This window comes from Balaenoptera physalus (assembly GCF_965194825.1).
Source record: "Balaenoptera physalus genome assembly, chromosome: Y".
Taxonomy (NCBI): domain Eukaryota; kingdom Metazoa; phylum Chordata; class Mammalia; order Artiodactyla; family Balaenopteridae; genus Balaenoptera; species Balaenoptera physalus.
In genome coordinates this window covers 24,640,365-24,657,583 of record NC_138904.1, presented here as the reverse complement: position 1 = coordinate 24,657,583, position 17,219 = coordinate 24,640,365, and the positions used below count along the sequence as shown (strand labels likewise).

General features: G+C 37.1%; 1 protein-coding gene across 1 annotated transcript in view; it reads right to left on the bottom strand.

The window, feature by feature from the left end:
* The window catches only part of LOC309653421 (immunoglobulin-binding protein 1-like), a 36,184-nt gene that overhangs the window by 8,817 nt on the left and 10,148 nt on the right, over positions 1 to 17,219 (bottom strand). The window contains exons 4-5 of the mRNA XM_082448037.1: positions 16,383 to 16,462; positions 15,556 to 15,668 (exon numbers count right to left, since the gene is read on the bottom strand). Of these exons, the coding sequence (XP_082304163.1) occupies positions 15,556 to 15,668; positions 16,383 to 16,462 (193 nt within the window). The remainder of the gene's footprint in view (positions 1 to 15,555; positions 15,669 to 16,382; positions 16,463 to 17,219) is intronic.

Below are 17,219 nucleotides of genomic sequence, written 5' to 3'. Positions count from 1 at the left end.
AGAGATAAATGACAAGGAAAACATGATGACCCAAAACATATGGGATGCAGCAGAAGCAGTTCCAAGAGGGAAGTTTATAGTAGTACAGACCTACCTTAAGAAACAAGAAACATCTCAGATAAACAATCTAACCTTACACCTAAAGCAGTTAGAGAAAGAAAAACAAACAAACAAACAAAATCCCAAAGTTAGCAGCAGGAAAGAAATCATAAAGATCAGATCAGAAATAAATGAAAAAAGAAATGAAGGAAACAATAGCAAAGAGCAATAAAACTAAAAGCTGGTTCTTTGAGAAAATAAACAAAATTGATAAACCATTAGCCAGACTCATCAAGAAAAAAAGGGAAAAGCCTCAAATCAATAGAATTAGAAATGAAAAAGGAGAAAAAACTGACACTGCAGGAATACAAAGGATCGTGAGAGATTACTACAAACGACTATATGTCAATAAAATGGACAACCTGGAAGAAATGGACAAATTCTTAGAAAAGCACAACCTTCCGAGACTGAACCAGGAAGAAACAGAAAATATAAACAGACCAATTCCAAGCACTGAAATTGAGACTCTGACTAAAAACATTCAAACAAACAAAAGCCCAGGACCAGACGGCTTCACAGGCGAATTCCATCACACATTTAGAGAAGAACTAACACCCATCCTTCTCAAACTCTTGCAAACTATAGCAGAGGAAGGAACACTCCTAAACTCATTCTACGAGGCCACCATCATGCTGATACCAAAACCAGACAAAGATGTCACAAAGAAAGAAAACTATATGCCAATATCACTGATAAACACAAATGCAAAAATCCTCAACAAAATACTAGCAAACAGAATCCAACAGCACGTTAAAAGGATCATATACCATGATCAAGTGGGGTTTGTCCCAGGAATGCAAGGATTCTTCAATATATGCAAATCAATCAATGTGATACACCATATTAACAAATTGAAGAATAAAAAAAACATATGATCATCTCAATAGATGCAGAAAAAGCTTTTGACAAAATTCAACACCCATTTATGATAAAAACCCTCCAGAAAGTAGGCATAGAGTGAACTTACCTTGACATAATAAAGGCCATATATGACAAACCCACAGTCAACATCGTCCTCAATGGTGAAAAAATAAAACCATTTCCACTAAGATCAGGAACAAGACAAGGTTGCCCACTCTCACCACTATTATTCAACATTGTTTTGGAAGTGTTAGCCACAGCAATCAGAGAAGAAAAAGAAATAAAAGGAATCCAAATCAGAAAAGAAGAAATAAAGCTGTTAATGCAGATGACATGATACTATATATACAGAATCCTAAAGATGCTACCAGAAAACTACTAGAGCTAATCAATGAATCTGGTAAAGTAGCAGGATACAAAATTAATGCACAGAAATCTCCTGCATTCCTATACACTAAGGATGAAAAATCTGAAAGTGAATTTAAGGAAACACTCCCTTTTACCATTGCAACAAAAATAATAAAATACCTACGAATAAACCTACCTAAGGAGACAAAAGACCTGTACCCAGAAAACTATAAGACACTGATGAAAGAAATTGAAGGTGATACAAATAGATGGAGAGATATACCATGTTCTTGGACTGGAAGAATCAACATTGTGAAAATGACTCTACTACCCAAAGCAATCTACAGATTCAATGTAACCCTTATCAAACTACCACTGGTATTTTTCACAGAACTAGAACAAAAAATTTCACAATTTGTATGGAAACACAAAAGACCCGGAATAGCCAAAGCAATCTTGAGAAAGAAAAACGGAACTGGAGGAATCAGGTTCCCGCGTACTTCAGTTTAGACTAAAAAGCTACAGTTATCAAGACAGTATGGTACTGGCACAAACACAGAAATACACATCAATGGAACAGGATAGAAAGCCCAGAGATAAACCCATGCACATAGGTCACCTTATTTTTGATAAAGGAAGCAAGAATACACAATGGAGAAAAGACAGCCTCTTCAAGAAGTGGTGCTGGGAAAACTGGATAGCTACATGTAAAAGAATGAAATTAGAACATTCCCTAATACCATACACAAAAATAAACTCAAAATGGATTAAAGACCTAAATGTTAGGCCAGACACTATCAAACTCTTAGAGGAAAACATAAGCAGAACACTCTATGACATAAATCACAGCAAGATCCTTTTTGACCCACATCCTAGAGAAAGGAAGTAAAAACAAAAATAAACAAATGGGACCTAATGAAACTTATAAGCTTTTGCACAGCAAAGGAAACTACAAACAAGATGAAAAGACAACCCTCAGAATGGGAGAAAATATTTGCAAACGAATTAACGGACAAAGGATTAATTTCCAAAATGTATAAACAGCTCATGCAGCTCAATATTAAAAAACAAACAACTCAATCCAAAAATGAGTAGAAGACCTAAACAGACATTTCTCCAAAGAAGACATACAGATGGCCAAGAAGCGCATGAAAAGCTGCTCAACATCACTAATTATTAGAGAAATGCAAATCAAAACTACAATGAGGTATCACCTCACACCGGTTAGAGTGGGCATCATCAGAAAATCTACAAACAACAAATGTTGGAGAGTGTGTGGAGAAAAGGGAACGCTCTTTCACTCTTGGTGGGAATGTAAATTGGTACAGCCACTATGGAGAAGAGTATGGAGGTTCCTTAAAAAAGTAAAAATAGAACTACCATATGACCCAGCAATCCCACTACTGGGCATATACCCTGAGAAAACCATAATTCAAAGAGTCACATACCACAATGTTCATTGCAGCTCTATTTACAATAGCCAGGACATGAAAGCAACCTAAGTGTCCATTGACAGATGAATGGATAAAGAAGATGTGGCACATATATACAATGGAACATTACTCAGCCATAAAAAGAAAGGAAACTGAGTTATTTGTAGTGAGGTGGATGGACCTAGATCTGTCACACAGAGTGAAGTAAGTCAGAAAGAGAAATACAAATACCATATGCTAACACATATATATGGAATATTAAAAAAAAAGTTTTAAAAAAAAGGTCATGAAGAACCTAGGGGCAGGATGGGAATAAAGACACAGACCTACTAGAGAATGTACTTGAGGACACGGGGATGGGGAAGGGTAACCTGGGACAAAGTGAGAGAGTGGCATGGACATATATACACTACCAAATGTAAAACCAATAGCTAGTGGAAAGCAGCTGCATAGCACAGCGAGATCAGCTCGGGGCTTTGTGACCACCTAGAGGGATGGGATAGGGAGGGTGGGAGGGAGGGAGATGTTAAGAGGGAAGAGATATGGGGATATATGTATATGTATAGCTGATTCACTTTGTTATAAAGCAGAAACTAACACTCCATTGTAAACCAATTGTACTCCAATAAAGATGTTAAAAAAAATTGGCTATATTCCCTGTGCTGTACAATGTATCTTTGTAGCTTATTCATTTTATACATAGTAGCTGGTACCTCTTAATCCCCTACCATCTTGCCCTTCCCTCCCTTTTCTCTCCTCACTGGTATCCACTAGGTTGTCCTCTGTATCTGTGAGTCTGGTTCTGTTATATTTTTTATTAGATTATTTTTTTGATTCCACATATAAATGATATCATACAGTATTTGTCTTTCTCTGACTTATTTCACTAAGCACTAATACCCTCTAGGGCTAATACCCTCTAGGGGCCATCCATGTTGTTGAAAATGGCAGAGTTTCACTCTTTTTAGGGTTAATACTCCACTGTATATATAAATATCTATATATTTTGGATATTAACCCCTTATTGGGCATACCATTTGCAAAATATTTTCTCCCATTCTGTAGGTTATCTTTTCATTTTTCATTTTGTTGTTGGTTTCCTTTGCTGTGCAGAAGTTTTTAAGTTTAATTAGGTCCCACTTGTTTATTTTTGCTTTTGTTTCCTTTGTCTGAGGAGACAGATCCATAAAGATATTGCTACGATTTATGTCAAAGAGTGTTCTGCCTTAGCTTTCATCTCTATTATTTTTATTTTTATTTTTTGGCCACACCACACAGCATGTGGGATCTTATTTCCCCAACCAGGGATCGAACCTGTGCTCCCTGCAGTGGAAGCATGAAGTCTTAACCACTGGATCACCAGGGAAGTCCCAGCCTTCCTTTCTCTTTTCTTTTCTTTTTTAACTTACTTGGCTGCGTTGGGTCTTAGTTGCGGCATGCTGGCTCTTTGTTGCGGCATATGGGCTCTCTAGTTGTGGCTCATGGGCTCTAGAGTGCATGGGCTTACTTGCCCCACAGCATGTGGGATCTTAGTTCCCTGACCAGGGATCGAACTCACATCCCCTGCATTGGAAGGCAGATTCTTAACCACTGACCACCAGGGAAGTCCCTCAGCCTTCATTTCTCAAGTGATTCTTTCTTCTTACTTCCCCCAAGTTGTCACTACATTTCTGAGTTTTTCTAAACCTGCTTTGTATTGTTCTTTCATGTCTTATTTAATTTTCTTAATGTCTTCCAACTCATTTTTAAACAGTATATTTTAAATTTGTTGTTTTCTGAATGTGTCTTTCTGGAATTTTTTCCCCCTTTTTCTCTTTTTTTTTAGTTGAAGTATAGTTGATTTACAATACTGTGTTAGTTTCAGGTGTACAGCAAAGTGATTCAGTTATGTATATATATATATGTTTTTTCAGTTTATATCCTTTATTATCAATTACATGTGGAATCTAAAAAATAATACAAATGAAACTATATACAAAACAGAAACTGACTCAAAGACATAGAAAACAAATTTATGGTTCCCAAAGCAAGGAGGGAGGGAGGGACAAATTAGGAGTATGGGATTAAAAGATACAAACTACTATACATAAAATAGATAAGCAACATGGAATGCTTTTGATTCTCTCCTTTTTCTCCTTATAATAATTTTGTGAGGGATGTGACCTTGATTAATTCTCCATTCATTTTTCTCACAGTTTTATTGAGATATTTTTCACATACCATAAAATTCACCTATTTAAAATGTACAATTCAGTGGTTTTTAGTATATTCAAAACTCTGCAACCATCATCACAATCTGTTGCTCATTCTTATGTGTGCTAAACTTTCTTGAACTTTTAGAAAGAACTATGGTTCAGGGTGGCTTTTCTAACTTCACAGAGGCTCCCTTTGTGCTGTTTTTATGTATGTTAAAGGAATACGATGACTCGCTTCATTAGAGTTCTTGGTTCTGGTCCTCTCTCCCATTCTTATTGAGACCTTTTCTTTCCTTATTCTTTTTTGTCCCTGTTCTACTCAATTTGAATTCTATTCTCAGCAATTTCTCCTCAGTGTGAGACTGTGTATGAGTCAGGAGATCTGGTGGCTCATTTTCAAGAGTTCATTAAGGGTTAGCTTGCTCCATCCCTTTCAGACCTTCTGACCACAGGTTCTTTGTATTCATTCAGTTTTTATTGGAGGGCAAAACCCCTCCCATTTCAACTAATATTCTTAAACTGAACTGCCACACTTCTATTTTTTTCATTAAAAATGTTTAATTGAAGTATAGTTGACTTACAATATTTGTTTCAGATGTACAACATAGTGATTCTATATTTGTATCAATTATGTGCCATACAAAGTTAATTTAATATTATTGATTATATTCCCTGTGCTGTGCATTACATCCCTGTGACTTATTTATTTTATAACTGGTAATTTGTATCTCTTAATCCCATCCACTTATTTCACCCATCCTCCCATTCTCTCAATCACTAGTTTGTTCTCTGTATCTATGAGTCTGTTTCTGGGTTTTTTAGGAGTCATTTGTTGTATCTTTCTCTGTCTGACTTATTCACTTAGCATAATACCCTCCAGGTCCATCCATGTTGTCATAGATTGCAAGATTTTATTCATTTGTATGGCTTAGTGGTGTTGGGAAAACTGGAGAGCTACAAGTTAAAGAAACTAGACCATTTTCTCACATCATTTACAAAAATAAACTCAAAATGAATTAAAGACTTAAATGTAAGACCTGAAACCATAAAACATCTAGAAGAAAACACAGGGAGTATGCTCTTTGAAACTGGTCTTAGCAATATTTTTTTTGATCTGTCTCCTCAGGCAACGGCAACAAAACCAAAAATAAACAAACGGAACCATATGAAGCTAAAAAACTTTTGCACAGCAAAGGGAACCATCAGCAAAACAAAAAGGCAACTTAACTGAATGGGAGAAGATATTTGCAAATAATACATCTGTTAAGGGGTTAATATCCAAAATATATAAAGAACTCATACAACTCAGTACAAACAATCTGAATAAGAAATGGGCAGAAGACCTGAATAGACATTTTTCCAAAGAAGACACAGAGATGGACAACAGGCACATGAAAAGGTACTCAACATCACTAATCATAAGGGAAATGTAAATCAAAACCACCTCAACTGCAATGAGCTACCACCTCACACTTGTCAGAATGCCACGCTTTTTAGTGAATACTTGTTTGTTGTTTTGGAATTCTCCTGTTTGTCAGGTCTTTCACATGGTCTGTCAACTCCTTGTGCTTTCTCCTACACAGATGTCCATTCCTTGTTGATCTTGTGGTTATGAATGATTTGCCCTTACCTGTTTTTATTTTGTGTTTCATGAGGATACACTGTCACTTAGTTTTGCTGTAAATATTATCCATGAATTTTTTGTCTTTTTACTGAAATATAACATACATGCAGAAAAATACACACAGTATAGTTCAATCAATTTTCACATCTGAACACATCCATGTAATTGGTTACCCAGATTAAGATACAAAACATTACTAACTCTTCAGAAGTCCCCCTCAGATCCAGTTCCATTCATGATCTCCCACTAAGGGTGAGCACCATACTGGCTTTTAACCAGCATATACAAGTTTCAGCCACGTCTGAACTTTATGCTCTTTTGTGTCTGACTTTTTTTACTCAAATTATGTTTGTAAAATTTAGCTATATTTGTTACTTATAAGTAAAGAACTATAGTCTGTTTAACCTTATTGCTAAATAGTATTTCACTGTGTGAATATGACAAAATTTATTTATCCATTTCTACTATGTATGGGCACTTAAGTAGTGTTCAGTTTGGGGCATTACAAATAGTGCTGCTATGAGCATTCTTGTACAAGGCTTTTGAGGAAATATGGTCTCATTCCCCTTAGGTATATACCTGGGAGTGAAACTGCCAGGTCATGAGGGTATACACGTTTGACTCTTGTGCAACAGTACAACCACCAACCCCCCCGAGGTTCTCAATCTTTATTGTTTCCTTTCTTCCATATACTTTAAGCTTATTTTGTTCTTGTTTTCTCCAACTTCTTAAGTTAGTACCTTAGTAACTGATTTTACCTTTCTTTTTTCTAATATAACTACTGAAAGTTATACCTTTCCCTCTCAGCACTGCTTTAGTTGTATCCCACAAGTTTTAATGTATTTCATTACCATTCAGTTAAAAATACTTAATTTTCTTTGTGATTTCTTCTTTGACTGATGGGTTATTTATAAGTACGTTGTTTAATTTTAAAATATTTAGGGACTTCCTATGTGTCATTGATTGCTAACTGAATTAGACTGTGGTCAGAGAACATAGTGCAATTTCAGTCTTTCAAAGTTTATGGAGGGACTCCCCTGATGGTCCAGTGGTTAAGAATCCACCTTCCAATGCAGGGGACAAGAGTTCGATCCCTGGCTGGGGAAATAAGAACCCACCTGCCATGGGGCAACTAAGCCTGTGCACCACAACTCCTGAGCCCACGCATTCTAGAGCCCATGCGCCACAACTAGAGAGAAGCCCGCGCGCTGCAATGAAGAGCCCATACACCACAACAAAAGATCTCACATGCCGTGATGAAGATCCCACGTGCCACAACTAAGATCCAATGCAGCCAAATTAATTAATTAATTTTAAAAATAAATTAATTAATTAAAAAAAAGAAAGTTTATGGACACTTATTTGGTGGCCCAGACTATGGTCTAAGTTAGTGAATGTACCATGTGCATTTGAAAAAAGGTGTATTTTGCAGCTATTGGATATATTTTTCTATAAATGTCAAACAGGTTAAGGTGGCTGTGAGTTTTCTCCAGATCTTTTATGTCCTTACTGATTTTCTGTCCAGAAATTCTTTCAGTTACTGAAAGAGAAGTATGAAAATCTCTAACTATGGCTGTAGATTTGTCTATTTCTCCATTTAATTCTGTCAATATTTCTTCATGTGATTTGAAGATTGTTATTAGTCACAAACATGTTTATGATTGCTATGTCTTCCAGATAAATTGCCCCTTTTATCAGCACTAAATGTCTTTTTGAAAGTCCAGTAACACCTTTTGTCTTGAAGTCTACTTTATCTGACATTATATAGCTTCTGCAGCTTTCTTATGTTTACTGTTAGCATGGTATATTTAAAAAATCTTTTTACATTCCACCAATCTGTATCTTTATATTTAAATGCATCTCTTGATAGGAGATCAAGAGGGTGGTGTAAGAAGAGGTGGAGTTCACCTCTCCCCATGAACACATCAAAAATATATCAACATGTAGAACGATTCTCACTGAAAACTAACTGGAAATTGGCAGAAAGACTCCTGTACAACCAAGGTTGTAAGAAAGATACACAGAAGTCCATAGAGAAACCTGGGCTCCACTCATGAGTACTGCATGGTAGATTGTCCCCAGGTAGGGTAGAGAAACCAGCAGTCTGCTGCCCTAGGCTACTGGTTTCATGCAACAGCCATGCTGTGCTCTCCAGCCAGAGTTGAAAGTATGTTCTAGCTCTGCTCACTTCATGCCACAAGCATGGCACTGGATCTAGGGTGGCCAGGACCTGAAAAAAGACTTGACCTTGAGATGGAGAGGTGACCTGGCCCTAGGGTGGAGCCCACGTGGGGCAACAGTGGTGACCATTGCTGGAATTTACTCAAGAGGCGCCCCAGAAGCAGCCCAGACTTCTGATGGCAGCAGAGCTACTGGATTTCCCACAGCTGCTTTGCTGCATGTGTACCCCAGCCCCAGCTGAATGTTCTGGCCCTGCTCACTCCATGCCACAGTGTGGCACTACAAAAAAAGGAAAGTACAGGCCAGTATATTTGATGAATATAAATGCAAAAATCCTCAACAAGATATTAGCAAACCAAATCTAAAAATATATAAAAAGGATCATACACAACGATCAAGCTGAATTTATTCTAGGGTCACAAGGGTAATTCAATATATGCAAATTAATCAGTGTGATACACCACATTATCAAAAGGAAGGATAAAAATCACATGAACATCTCAATAGATTTAGAAAAACCAATGTGACAAAATTCAACATCCATTAATAATAAAAACTCTGAAAGTGGGTATCGAGGGAACATATCTTAACATAATAAAGGCCAATTAGGACAAACCCACAACCAATGTCATACTTAATGGTGAAAAGCTGAAAGCCTTCCCGCTAAATTCTGGAACAAGACAAGGATGCTCATTCTCCCCACTTCTATTCAACATAGTATTAGAAGTCCTAGTCACAGCAGACAAGAAAGAAATAAAAGGCATCCAAATCAGAAGGGAAGAGGTAAAACTGTCATTATTTGCAGATGACGTGGTACTATATCTAGAAAACCCTAAAGTCTCCACCCAAAAACTATTAGAACTAATAAATGAATTCAGCAAGGTTGCAGGATACAAGACCAATATACAGAAATCTGTTGCATTACTATACACTAACAATAAAATATCAGAAAATAAAACAAAAAAAAATCCTGCTTAAAATTGCATCATAAAGAATAAAATACCTAGGAATAAACTTAACTAAGAAGGTGAAAGACCTATACTCTGAAAACTATAAAACATTTATAAAGGAAACTAAAGATGATACAAAGAAATGGAAAGATATCCTGTGCTCTTGGATTAGAAGAATTAATATTATTAAAATGGCCATGCTGTCCAAAGCAATTTACAGATTTAATGCAATCCCTATCAAAATACACATGATATTTTTCACAGGACTAGAACAAATAACCCTAAAATTCATATGGAACCACAAAAGATCCTGAATTGCCAAAGCAATCTTGAGGAAAAAGAACAAAGCCAGAGGTATAATGCTCCCAGACTTCAGAATATACTACAAAGCTACAGTAATCAAAACAGCATGGTACTCACACGAAAACAGACACACAGATTAATGGAAGAGAATAGAGAGCCCAGAAATAGGCTATGGTCAATTAATCAATGACAAAAGAGGCAAGAATATATAATGAAGAAAGGACAGTCCCTTCGGTAAGTGGTGCTGGGAAAATTGGACAGCTACACGTAAAACAGTGAGATTAGAACATTCCCTCATACCATATACAAAAATGAACTCAAAATGGATTAGGAGACCTAGATACAAGACCTGAAACCATAAAACTCCTAGAAGAGAATATAGGCAGAACACTCTGACATAATCGTAGCAATATTTTTTTTTGGCTCTGTCTCCTAAGGCAAAAGAAGTAAAAGCAAAACTAAACAAATGGGACATAATTAAACTTAAAAGCTTTTACACAACAAGGGAAAATATTGACAAAATGAAAAGACAACCTATACAGTGGGAGCAAATATTTACAACTGATGTGACCCATAAGGAATTACTATCCAAAATATTATGAACAGCTCATACAATTCATCATCAAAAAAACAGACAACCCAATAAATGGGCCGAAGACCTGAAGAGACAGTTTTCCAAAGACATACAGATGGCTAACAGGCACATGAAAAGATGTTCAACAAAACTAATTATTAGAAAAATGCAAATCAAAACCACAATTAAGTATTACCTCACACCTGTCAGAACGGCTATCATCAAAAAGTCTACAAATAACAAATGCTGGGGAGGATGTGAAGAAAAGGGAACCCTCGTACACTGTTGGTAAGAATGTAAATTGGTGCAGCCACTATGCAAAACAGTATGCAGGTTCCTCAAAAACCTAAAAATAGAACTACCATATGATCCAGCAATTCCACTCTTAAGTATATATCTAGAAAAACTGAAACCACTAATTCGAAAAGATACATGCACCCCGATGTTTATAGCAGCACTATTTACAATAGCCAAGAGATGGAAGCAACCCAAGTGCCCATCAACAGATGAATGGATAAAGACGATGTGGTATATATATATATATATATATACACACACACACACACACACACACACACACAGAGAATGGACTATTACTCAGCCATAAAAAAGAATGAAATTCTGCAATTTGCAGCAACATGGATGAACCTAGAGAGTATTATGCTTAGTGAAATAAGTCAGGCAGAGAAAGACAAATACTGTATGATATTACTTATATGTGGAATCTAAAAAGTAATACAAATGAATGGATATGAAAAACAGAAACAGATTCAGAGATATAGAAAACAAACTTGTAGCTAACAAAGAGGGCGAGGAAAGTGGGGAGGGACAAATTAGGGGTATGGAATTAACAGATACAAACTACTATGTATAATATAGATAATCAACAAGGATATATTGTATAGCACAGGGAATGATACTCATTATCTTGTAATAACTTATAATGGAGCATAATTTACAAAAATACTGAATCATCTTGCTGTACACCTGAAACTAATATTGTAAATCAACTATACTTCAATTAAAAAACAAATAAAATGAACCTCTTGTAGACAGCAGGTGGTTGAGTCTGGTAATCAATCTCTGATTTCTAATTTGAAGGTTTACTCCATTTATATTTAACATAATTACCGACATGGCTGTATTGGGATTTACCATTCTGCTATTGGTTTTCTGTTCATCGCATCTGTTTTTTGTTTCTCCATTCTTTCTTGCCTTCCTCCCTTTTAATCTCTCCATTGACTTTATAGCTTTCTCTTTTTGCATTATTTTTTAAAAATAGGCCTTAGTTTTAGAGCAGTCTTAGGTATAGAGTAAAACTAAATGAAAAGTACACAGCGTTCCTATATACACCCTGCCCCACAAAGACACAGCCTCCCCCCACTATCAACATTGAGCCACAGTGGTACATTTGTTATAATCAATGAACCTACACTGATGCATTATCATCATGCAAAGTCTACAGTTTATATTAGGGTTCACTCTTGGTGTTGTACATTCTGTGGATTTGGGCAAATGTATAAAGACATATATTCACCATTACAGTATCATACTGAGTAGTCTACCTGCCCCAAAAATCCTCTGTGTTTTGCCTATTCATCCCTTTTCCTCTAATCCCTGGCAACCACTGACCCTTTTACTCTCTCCATAGTTTTGCCTTTTCCAGAATGTCATGTAGCTGGAATCATACAGTATGTAGCCTTTTCAGATTAGCTTCTCTCACTTAGTAATATGCATTTAAGTTTCCTCCATGTCTTTTTATGTCTTGATAGCTCATTTGTTTTTAGCAATGAATATTATTCCATTGTCTGTATGTACCACAGTTTATCCGTTTGCCTACTGAGGGCATCTTGGTTGCTTCCAAATGTTGGCAATTATGAATAAAGCTGCTATAAACATTTGTGTGCAATTTTTGTGTGGACCTAACTTCAACTCATTTGGGTAAATACCAAGGAGCATGACTGCTTGATAGCATGGTAAGAGAATGTTTAATTCTGACAAACTGTCTTCCAAAGTGTCTGTACCATTTTACATTCCCACCAACAATGAATGACAGTCCCTGTTGCTCCATTATCTATGCCAGCATTTGGTGTTGTCAGTATTTTGGATTCTGGCCATTCTTATAGGGGTGTAGTGGGATCACGGTTGTTTTAATTTGCAATTCCCTAATGACATATGATGTTGGGCATCTTTTCATATGCTCATTTCCCATCTATATAATCTTCTTCAGTGAGGTGTCTAAGGTCTTTTACTCATTTTTAACTTGGGGTGTTAAGGGACTTCCCTGGTGGCACAGTGGTTAAGAATCTGCCTGCCAACGCAGGGGACACGGGTTCGAGCCCTGGTCCGGGAAGATCTCACGTGCCACAGAGCAACTAAGCCCCTGTGCCACAACTATGGAGCCCATGTGCCACAACTACTGAAGCCCAAGCACCTAGAGCCTGCGCTCTGCAACGAGAAGCCACCGCAATGAGAAGCCCACACACCACAACAAAGAGTAGGCCCCGCTCGAAGCAACAAGAGAAAGCCTGCACGCAGCAACGAAGACCCAATGCAACGAAAAATTAAATAAATAAATAAATAAAATTGGGGTGTTTAATTGAGGCATTGCTTTACTATCTCTGGGACCCACTGTTTCAAATGGGAAGGTGACAACAATTCAAATCATTGTTCTTCTGTGTGTAATATGTACTTTATCTCTGGCTGCTTTCAAGATTCTCTTTTTCTTTTGTTTTTGGCAGTTTGACTACGATGTGCCTATGCTTGGTTTTCCACTGTATTTAAAACCTGCTTAGTTAGGGCTTACTGATATTTCTAAATTTGAAAATTTGTGTTTCACAGATTTGGGGAACATATCAGCCATCATTTCTTCATTTTTTTTTTAATGGCCCCTTCTCTCTCTTTCTTCTCTCCTACTGGTATTCCAATTGTACATATGGTAGAACTTTTTACATTGTTCCACAGGTCATTGAGGCTCTTCATTTTTTACCAATCTTTTTTTTTTTTTTTCAGATTGGCTTATATCAAGTTAACCAACTCTTTCTCCTGTCATTGCCTATCTGTTATTAATCTCATCCAATTTTAAAAAATTGAAATATAGTTGATGTACAATATGTTAGTTTCAGGTGCATTACAGTGGTTTGACATTTGCATACATTATGAAATGATCACCACCATAAATCTGGTAACCGTCTGTCCCTACACAAAGTTATCACAATATTATTGACAACATTTTTTATGTTGTATATTACACCCCTGTGGCTTTATTTATTTTATAACTAGAGGTTTATAGCTCTTAATCCCCTTCACCTATTTCCCCTCTCCAACCTCCCTCTCCTGTGGCAACCACCCATTTTTTTGTCTGTATCTATAAGTCTGGTTTGATTTTTAAACTTCAGATATTGTATTTTTCAGTTCCAGAATTTTTTGTGCAGTTTCAACTTCTCTGAGATTTCTTACCTTTTCATTCATTACAAGTATATTTTCCCCTATGCCCTTGAGCATAGAAATAAGCTGCTTTAAAGTCCTTATCTGCTAATTTCAACATCTGAGTTATCTTGGGGTTGGTCTTCATTGATTGCTTTTCCTCTTGACTATAAGTCACATTTTCTTTTTTTTTCTCCCGTACGTATAGTATTTTAGGACTGAATCCCAGACTTTGTGAACGGTTATGTTGTAGAGATTATGAATTCTGTTTTGTTCCTCTAAAAAGTACTGATTTTTCATTTTAGTTAGTTTTCATTTGTCTAGAATGAAAATTCCAAATTCTGTTTCCTCTGCATTGGGCAGTAGCTAGATTATCCATTCAGTTATTTTACCTCTATCGAGGGTGCTTGGCATCAATCCTGTATAGTTTAGTAGTCTGCCAGAGATTTGGGCAGGGTTTATACAATTAGGGCTCCTCCTCTGTGGTTCTCTCCTGGGATATCTTCCCAGTTTTCAGTTGCTACAGTCACCCTGAACTCAGTTCTCTCCTTCCTCATCCAATAAGACTGGTTTCTATCCAAGTTTTACCTACCTCCATATAACAGCAAGTGTAGCCTGCCCATGGGTGAAAAGCTATACAAATAACAGGAAACCTTTTCAAATGATCACTCTTCTCTTTGCTACAGTGGAAACAGCATTGGAAGTGGGAATTTTAGGGCCTGTATTAAGACCCTAGCCTGGCCACTTTCTAGCTATGTTTACTTTGGGTTAGTTCTCAGACACCATTTCCTCATTCTAAAATGGGAGTAAGAATGTTTGCTTCATGGTGTTGTTAAGAGTATCAAGTGAGATAATACGTGAGATAAGGAAAATAGGCTAAGAAGGGCTAGATGATGTCCTATCTAAGTGGTAGGAGTAATTGGTTACTCCAGATCTGTCCATGCTTTTTCTGCTATGCCATATTGCTTCCATCTTTCTAATGACTAGCAGCTCCACCTTTCCCTCCCAAAGACACTTCCAAGTACCTACCATGATCTAATTACCAAACTGAGCACCAAGAACACAGTAAGCCAAAGTCCTTGCCCTCAAGAAGTTCCAAGTACCGTTCCCTTCTTATAAGTGTTGACTGCCCTACAGTTTATGTCTGATTTTGGTCACTCTCAGTGCCTTCAGATAGCTGTTTTGTTATATTCTGTTCAGTCTGTAATTGTAATCTATAGGAGGGGTTGGCCTGATACAACCTATCTACTGTTACCAGAAGCAGAACTGCTATCTATGGATTTTTGGCTTTGCTATCTAGCTGCTCAGTCTGTTTTTATGCCATGATATTTAGAGAAATTAGAAAACTATGCTGTCCCACTGCCTCCATTCTCCCAAAATCATGTGCTATTTATTTTAATAATAAATGAAATAAAATACTGACTAGAATCTATTACTCAGAATCCTTGTCCAGATTTCTTTTGCTTCTAAAAGGCAAAAATACTTGGTCTGAATTTAATTGCTCCAGAGTTAGGGACCAGTACTGTAGTAGTATAACTACCCTCCTCCCACCCCTCCATACCTGATGTTTTCTTGGCTATACCCTGATCGGGTAATGCTCCAAATTTCCGATGCTCTTCATACCAGTCATTCACTGTCATAGATGCCAGACTTGGGTAACAAGCTCCAAATACTCTGCAAGAATCACACTGCACTTAGAAAAGTAAACATAAATAGCTCTATTAAAAAGCCTCTTCTCTTTAGTGATAAATCCTGTGTCTGTTTCATCCTTGCTCCCCTACCCAGCTATCTTCTGGGGGATTTGTGCAAACTGCTGTTAGGATATGTAAAAAGAGGCATCCAGGAAGGAGAATTAAAGGCAAGAGCTTTCATGAGAAGATAAATAGCCCAGAATCATCTCTCAGTAAGCAATCCTGGAGGCTAACGCCCCACAGAGGAGTGATGATACGATGGAAGGAGTATTTATACTTGGAGGGTATAAAAGATACACAGAGGAAGAAGACTCTTCTGCCACCCTATGGAAAAGCATCCCAAAACTCAGAATTAAAACCTAGATAGGCAAACATGTCCTTTTGAGAACTGTAGCTGAAGGAAACAGTGGGAAACAATTTTAAGGTCTACAATTCTCCCTTAGATTCTTTACTTCTTTCTGTTTTTAATTAGTTAATTAATTTTTGTTGGTTTCCTTTCTAGCCTATTTTTAAGCTCGAGTTTGTGAGAGAAATGTCTGATGAAGACAGACAGAGAAAGTATCAGAAGAGATAATATCCCTCTGATGAAAGAACAGCCTCCCCAGGTGAAGCCATTACCTTCTGTTACTCATGCACTGTAAATGAACCATAAAAGCATGGGGCTTGCAAAGGCAACCCACTTTTTAATACTACCTACTTGGCTTGGACCATGTTCCGAGTGAGAACAGACGGTTTCACTGGATGCCTGTCCTGACGAGATGAGTGAAAAGTTGATGCCTAAAAAGGAAATTAATTATCAGAAGTGTACTTGTCATTCTGCCCACCCCACTATGCAGGCTCTTATGTCTTTAGGTGCTTGAAAAGCCCTATTTATCAGTCTCTAAAATATATCTGCAGAATACTAATGGTGGAGGTTGGTTAGCTCTCCTGAGGTGGCCCAAGTATCTTGCTGGAAAGGAAGGAAGAGAAAGCTCTCCCAGGAATCATTTCACCACAAGTGAAAAATTACTTGACTTTAAAATACTCCCCTCCAAAGAGGAAGATTCCAAAGCCTTCTTCCATGTTCCATCTAAAACCCTTGAGCTGAATTTGAAGCCCCTTTCCTTAGCCTGGCCTTCAGTGCTAAAGCTGAATTATGAAGACCCTTCAGCTAAAACCTTGTCCAATGTAATTTTGCTATTAACTGTCATGAGCTCCCTAGGATGTTTTAGAAGTGGATGTTCCTAAATGCAAGGGGGGGGGAAGAATGGGTTAGTATCTTTCATATATAGGTGTATAGAAATGTTTCAAGGAAACTTGGCTGTCCAGGGGCACACCAAAACAAAGAAAAGATCAAAGAAAAGATGTTCACTTGGTTCTAAACTCCATCACTTCCAGAGCCAATCCCAATACCAAATGAGAGAGCATAAAAACAAAAAAAACTAAGGAGATGGGAGGATCCAGAAGAGTCCAGCCTCATGATGCTTGAAAACCACTGATTTAGATATGCCCAAGGGGCCTTAAGGCTTTAGAATACTAATTGTTCATTCTTTGA